This window comes from Hetaerina americana, unplaced genomic scaffold, assembly GCF_022747635.1.
Source record: "Hetaerina americana unplaced genomic scaffold, ioHetAmer1.1.p SCAF_39, whole genome shotgun sequence".
Classification (NCBI taxonomy): Eukaryota; Metazoa; Arthropoda; class Insecta; order Odonata; family Calopterygidae; genus Hetaerina; species Hetaerina americana.
Genome location: NW_027286974.1, coordinates 2,978,418 through 2,985,917, shown reverse-complemented (window position 1 = coordinate 2,985,917; position 7,500 = coordinate 2,978,418). Strand labels below are relative to the sequence as shown.

The 7,500-nt window shown below is 42.7% G+C and overlaps 1 protein-coding gene across 2 annotated transcripts in view; it reads right to left on the bottom strand.

Annotated features, from left to right (window-relative positions):
- The window catches only part of milt (trafficking kinesin-binding protein milt), an 88,578-nt gene that overhangs the window by 12,559 nt on the left and 68,519 nt on the right, over positions 1–7,500 (bottom strand). Inside the window, exons 13-15 of one of the 2 annotated variants that reach the window (XM_071589597.1) lie at positions 7,443–7,500; positions 1,917–1,984; positions 1–1,151 (exon numbers count right to left, since the gene is read on the bottom strand). The exon at positions 1–1,151 is cut by the window's left edge and continues 831 nt beyond it; the exon at positions 7,443–7,500 is cut by the window's right edge and continues 167 nt beyond it. In XM_071589597.1, coding sequence (XP_071445698.1) covers positions 992–1,151; positions 1,917–1,984; positions 7,443–7,500 — 286 coding nt within the window. In that variant the 3' untranslated portion in view covers positions 1–991. The remainder of the gene's footprint in view (positions 1,152–1,916; positions 1,985–7,442) is intronic. The other variant, XM_071589596.1, reaches the window with a different exon arrangement.

Here is a 7,500-nt window from a genome sequence, read left to right as displayed (position 1 = left end):
CAGACAGGATAAGAAACCAAAGATTAACAAACCTCTCGTCAGAACTAAGGCCTTGACCTTGGCCCGAGTAAACATTTTCATGTTGGGGTTCAATTGAATGATTCCACGAGGTTTAGCTTTCTTATCAAAACCTTTAATCAACTAATCTAAAGGCTGCCTTTCAAAATACAAGTAGTTTTTTTAAAAAAAGGTTGGCACTACGGATATGTACACAACGAAGCATGGGTGATTTCACAGGATTATAAATAAATAATTACTTCCACGACAGAATAAGTTATAATTGCAATTCATACTACCACACACACGTCTGCAATTCTTCCTTGCTGGCGAAAGCGAAGGAAAAACTACCGTTAATACATTTATTTTAGTATTTGTGACATGCAGGTTGGCAATCGTGAGATTCGATCCATTTACTATTGCGTTTACTGTGAGAACTGAACAATGCAACCATCAAAAAACACTTGTCCATTGCTTTAAATGGACATTAGAGCATTTTTATCTTTTTGTATAAGGCTTCCGTGTTGAAACAGGACTTCGAGCCGTTAGATGTGATACCAATTACAGCATCTGGAAATCTTTCCGAGGGTTAATCATTTGATTTTATGAAGATTTCACATTGTCATGACAACTAATATTCATCCCGACATAATAAAATGGACGGTTTTGAATTAATATGCACAAACGGCTAAATATTCCACAAATGTAGACATTATCAGGAAGAGATTTAGTTGAAAACCATGCTAACCAATGAAACCGGGCAAACAAATAAATTAATAAAAAATTTCTGCTCGGAAACCAGGTAATTTCAGATCATGTTTCTGAGAAATGGATAGGAGCTCGGAAACTTGGTCAACTTAAGTTCTGTGACATTAAACGCAGGAGCTAGATGGAAGCCTACGCCAGAAACACAATCCTGTACACTGATTTTTTCATACAATTGCCAACCCTTGCGTACACAAACAAATTACAACAAGGTGACCCTCTGGATGAACTACAGCGACTTGACCAATAATGTGTTCCCGCTATTCCCTTTCTCGGAGTTGTTGGCAGTGCTTGATCCTTTGCGTTTCCGCTCCCTGGGTTGTCGTAGCTCCTTGAAACCAAGGGCAGAGAGGAGGTCGCGTCTCGCATCCGACCTTTTTTGTGCAAGTCTACGCAATGGCCCACGCATTAATTTTACCAAAGTTGGGTCAAACGTCATGCAAACATGTTAGAATACAGAAATGTTATTGCGGCCAAGTGAGGGTCAGCAGAGCAAACAATGTTGTTTAGCATTGGTCATTATGTTTCCATCGGAGATGACGCAAGAGATCAAAAGGGTGAGCGTTAAACAATGTTGGGAAATAAACAAGAGATAGGAGAGAAAGAGAGAGAAAGAGAAAAACAAGATTGAAGTGGTCATTAGCCGCAATCCTTGCGTAAATATTGTAATACGTTCAACGCAAGACTAAATATAACCTTTAACTCCAAACAATACATTGCGCAAAAGCGTGTGCTAGTTGAAAGTAACCCCAGTACCGCTCCAACAACGCATACCCAGCAGATGACGTACGAACAACGCATGAATTAGCGATTGACCTTCATGGGATTTACGCAAACGCCACCATTAAGAGGCATTTGCGCACATCCCTTGCGCATTGCTTAGGAATCAATTGAGAGGCATAAAACACTTAAACCGCTTTGAATATTATCGTTACACAGTGGAGTCTACATAGAGTTTATTGTATATGCGTTCTTTGATGTTGAAATTGCAGTTCTTTTCATGCGCACATTAGATAAATAATGCCGCCCCGTCAGAATACAAAACAACACAGCAGTGTTCAGACAGTGCATCCCATCCTTAAGTCATAACAGCATTTGTAAATGATAGATAAATAAATTAAGTGTTGGAAATTGAAAAAGAGAGACCAGCTTACCTGGGCGGGACAGTGTTGTCCGGGTGGAGGACAGTGGAATTGGTGTACGTGTAGACGGACCCCGTGCCCTGCAAACAAACAAGAAAGATTGGAATTCAATTCGACTGCATTGATTAAGATTCCGTGGTCTTGACTTTCAATGCTCCCAATTGCGAACTACAAATGCTACAGTCAGGAGTGTTATTACATTTGTCAAACCAATTTGTAAAAATTACAATGCTGATATTACATGTTAGAAGCTATTCAGTTATGACTTACACAAAGCTGTAGTCAAAACTTACAGCACTGTAGTCACAAGTTGCCACACTGTAGTCAAGACTAACAACTCTGCAGTTATGGGTGAAAACCCTGTAGTTATGACTTGCAGTATTGCAAAAATGACTGGAAAAACTGCTGTTACAAATTGCACCACTGTAGTCACGACTTCCAGAACTGCAGTCACAATTTGCAGCACTGTAGTCACGACTTCCAGGATTGCAGTCACAATTTGAAGCACTGCAGTCTTGACTTCCAGGATTGCAGTCACAACTTCCAATACTGCAGTCAAACTGCAGCACTGTAGTCACAACTTACAACACTGCAGTCACCACTTGTAGAACTGCAGTTACAATTAGCAGCACTTCAGTCACAACTTACAATACTGCAGTAAAAACTTGCAATACTGAAATCAAACTGCAGCAGTGTAGTCAGGACTTACAACACTTCAGTCACAATTAACAGCACTTCAGTCACAACTTAACATGCTGCAGTCACAACTTACAATACTGCAATCAAACTGCAGCACTGTAGTCACGCCTTACAACACTGCAGTCACAATTTGCAGCACTGCAGTCACAACTTACAATACTGCAGTCACAACTTACAATGCTTCAGTAACAACTGGCAATACTGCAATCAAACTGCAGCACTGTAGTCACGCCTTACAACACTGCAGTCACAATTTGCAGCACTGCAGTCACAACTTACAATACTGCAGTCACAACTTACAATACCGCAGTGAAACTGCAGCACTGCAGTGAAGACTTACAACACTGCAGTCACAATTTGCAGCACTTCAGTCACGACTTACAATGCTGCAGTCACAACTGGCAATACTGCAATCAAACTGCAGCACTGTAGTCACGCCTTACAACACTGCAGTCACAATTTGCAGCACTGCAGTCACAACTTACAATACTGCAGTCACAACTTACAATGCTTCAGTAACAACTGGCAATACTGCAATCAAACTGCAGCACTGTAGTCACGCCTTACAACACTGCAGTCACAATTTGCAGCACTGCAGTCACAACTTACAATACTGCAGTCACAACTTACAATACCGCAGTGAAACTGCAGCACTGCAGTGAAGACTTACAACACTGCAGTCACAATTTGCAGCACTTCAGTCACGACTTACAATGCTGCAGTCACAACTGGCAATACTGCAATCAAACTGCAGCACTGTAGTCATGACTTACATTACTGCAGTCACAATTTGCAGCACTGCAGTCACAACTTACAATACTGCAGTCACAACTTACAATACCGCAGTGAAACTGCAGCACTGTAGTGAAGACTTACAACACTGCAGTCACCATTTGCAGCACTGTAGTCACAACTTACAATGCCGTCATCACAACACTTCAATCTGGAAGCAAAAAAACAAAGTGAAATCGAGTGGAAAGAAAGTAAAACCCAAAGCCGTACACTTAAGGGCACTTATAGGTGGAATATAGAAGGGGGTGGGAAAGTTATTGTTTGGCGGGAAGCCAGAGGCCCGTGACCCGTCACTCAAACAAATGAAAATTAAAATAAATAGTTCTACCAATTACTCCCTTGATCAGGTATTTGCACACCAAATTGACCTTCACAAGTCGCAACCACACACACACGCAGGGTTTACGGGGCGGGAAGCCCGACGCCAGTGACCCGTCACTCAAACAAATGAAAAAATAAAATAAAAATTATATAACACTTACTCCCTCGCTCAGGTATTTGCAAACAAATTGACCTTCGCAAGTCACAAACACACACACACACACTGGGTTTACGGGGTTGGAAACCCGGCGCCAGTGACCCGTCACTCAAACTCGGACGACACAAAAGTACAGTGCTGGAGGGGAAATGCCGAAAAACCTGACACCAGGTGTTTCGCCTGCTAAGCAGGCCTCTTCAGAGAAGAATGATTAGTCGGAGCCAAAATATGTAAGTAACAGTTAAGTAGGGGAGGGGGGGCATGGTAACGGACGGGGGAAGGTTATGGGGGGGGGAAGCACGGGTGGGTGGGCGAGGGGCCAACAGGAGCAGGTACGATTCTTGGGAAATTTGAAGGTCGAAGGGGGGGGGGTGGTCGTTTGACCGTTGGGGAAGGGACGGTCATGATTCCGGAAGGGAGATTGAAAACAAGGATGACGATATTGGGCCTTTGTCACTGTTCATGAGTTTTTCTTTTGTTTTGTTAATGTACAGACTTTCGTAATGGTCGAGTAGGTGATTAGGCACATGTTTCAATAGCTGTAGGTCTTCAATTGTGATGTTGTGTGAGTTTTCGTGTATGTGTTGGGCGACGGATGATTTGTTGAAATTTCCCAGTCTGTAACATGCAGCGTGTTCTTTAAAGCGTGTGCGAATATTTCTGCGAGTTTGCCCGATGTAAGAAAGGTCACAATGTGGGCAGGAGATTTTGTAAATTCCAGATTTGTCTAGGGTCTCAATAGGATCTTTTGGATTAACAAATAGGTGTTTCAGTTTAGTTTGACTAACAAATGTGGGTGTGTAATTGATTTTTTTGAAGATAGAAGGAAGACCTTTTGTTAGTTGTGGGTGGTGAGGTAGTTTGACAAATTTCTTGTCACCTGGTGTATACAGTGTGGTGTTATTTTGGAGATGTCTTTTGTTCCTGTGTTTTTTTAAGATGTTATCAATGAGCTTTTCTGAGTAGCCGTTCACCACGGCCGTGTGTTTTATGTGTTTTAATTCTGTTTGGAAATCCGCTTTGGACAAAGGTACATTGAGGAGCCTATGTACTAGGGAGTGGTAGGCAGCGAATTTGTGTGTTTTGTGATCGAAAGAAGATTCGTGTATGTAATTGTTGGTGTGGGTTGGTTTCCTGTAGATGTTGAATGAGAGGTGGTTGGAGGGGGTTCTGGATATCTTAAGATCAAGAAAGGGGAGGGACCGATCTGTTTCAGATTCGACTGTGAACTTGTGAGTGTTCCAATGTTCGAGTGTGAACTTTCCAAGTGTTCTAATCCCAGATACCATAACATTTGTGGCGGAGTGGCTCCAGTCTAAGAACATTTCCCCGGTAGAAATTAGAGAATACATCCTCCTGACCAACCTTGATATGAGTAACAACTATTTCTCCTTCAACAATTCCTTTTACCAACAAGACTTCGGCACCACGATGGGAAATTCCCTTTCTCCATTTCTAGCAAACCTGTTCATGTCCCGCTTTGAAGAGCAATGTCAAGGAAAATTTACCTACTTCCCAAAAGTTTGGTTTAGATATGTAGATGATATATTCGCAGTCTTTGATACCAACTCATGCTCTTTAGAAGCATTCCAAAACCAACTTAACAGCCAATACCCCTCAATCAAGTTCACAGTCGAATCTGAAATAGATCGGTCCCTCCCCTTTCTTGATCTTAAGATATCCAGAACCCCCTCCAACCACCTCTCATTCAACATCTACAGGAAACCAACCCACACCAACAATTACATACACGAATCTTCTTTCGATCACAAAACACACAAATTCGCTGCCTACCACTCCCTAGTACATAGGCTCCTCAATGTACCTTTGTCCAAAGCGGATTTCCAAACAGAATTAAAACACATAAAACACACGGCCGTGGTGAACGGCTACTCAGAAAAGCTCATTGATAACATCTTAAAAAAACACAGGAACAAAAGACATCTCCAAAATAACACCACACTGTATACACCAGGTGACAAGAAATTTGTCAAACTACCTCACCACCCACAACTAACAAAAGGTCTTCCTTCTATCTTCAAAAAAATCAATTACACACCCACATTTGTTAGTCAAACTAAACTGAAACACCTATTTGTTAATCCAAAAGATCCTATTGAGACCCTAGACAAATCTGGAATTTACAAAATCTCCTGCCCACATTGTGACCATTCTTACATCGGGCAAACTCGCAGAAATATTCGCACACGCTTTAAAGAACACGCTGCATGTTACAGACTGGGAAATTTCAACAAATCATCCGTCGCCCAACACATACACGAAAACTCACACAACATCACAATTGAAGACCTACAGCTATTGAAACATGTGCCTAATCACCTACTCGACCATTACGAAAGTCTGTACATTAACAAAACAAAAGAAAAACTCATGAACAGTGACAAAGGCCCAATATCGTCATCCTTGTTTTCAATCTCCCTTCCGGAATCATGACCGTCCCTTCCCCAACGGTCAAACGACCACCCCCCCCCCTTCGACCTTCAAATTTCCCAAGAATCGTACCTGCTCCTGTTGGCCCCTCGCCCACCCACCCGTGCTTCCCCCCCCCATAACCTTCCCCCGTCCGTTACCATGCCCCCCCTCCCCTACTTAACTGTTACTTACATATTTTGGCTCCGACTAATCATTCTTCTCTGAAGAGGCCTGCTTAGCAGGCGAAACACCTGGTGTCAGGTTTTTCGGCATTTCCCCTCCAGCACTGTACTTTTGTGTCGTCCGAGTTTGAGTGACGGGTCACTGGCGCCGGGTTTCCAACCCCGTAAACCCTGTGTGTGTGTGTGTGTTTGTGACTTGCGAAGGTCAATTTGTTTGCAAATACCTGAGCGAGGGAGTAAGTGTTATATAATTTTTATTTTATTTTTTCATTTGTTTGAGTGACGGGTCACTGGCGTCGGGCTTCCCGCCCCGTAAACCCTGCGTGTGTGTGTGGTTGCGACTTGTGAAGGTCAATTTGGTGTGCAAATACCTGATCAAGGGAGTAATTGGTAGAACTATTTATTTTAATTTTCATTTGTTTGAGTGACGGGTCACGGGCCTCTGGCTTCCCGCCAAACAATAACTTTCCCACCCCCTTCTATATTCCACCTATAAGTGCCCTTAAGTGTACGGCTTTGGGTTTTACTTTCTTTCCATGCACTCGGCCGTAGTACGTTCTTTATCTATTTATTTATGTGAAATCGAGTATTTCATAGTAAATCGGAAGTTCCAAAGCAAAGAGAGAGCAAAGGTCAGCAATCTGTCGAATGAAACGGTCCAGGGACAGCGATAATCCCTGCAATCCTAAAAACTGAAAACCTCACAAGGTCACCGCTCAAATGAGGTCAAATGTTTTCACATGATGTCAAACACAATTAGGATGTTATAGACTTGAAAACCTTGAGGTTATCATTCTGGATGGGTATTAATTGACGGACGATTTCACCGCAAACACTTCAGCCGGCAGCGGATGTGGCATTTATTATTATAAGAACGATTTCGAATCTCAGGATGAGTGACTGGGAGCCATGGAAACGAGGAACACGAGAGAACGTCAGAGAGGACGTACGTACCTGGAAGAACTTCCCAGGGTGAATCGGCTCGGAGGCATTCCCCACGGCTGACGACGCC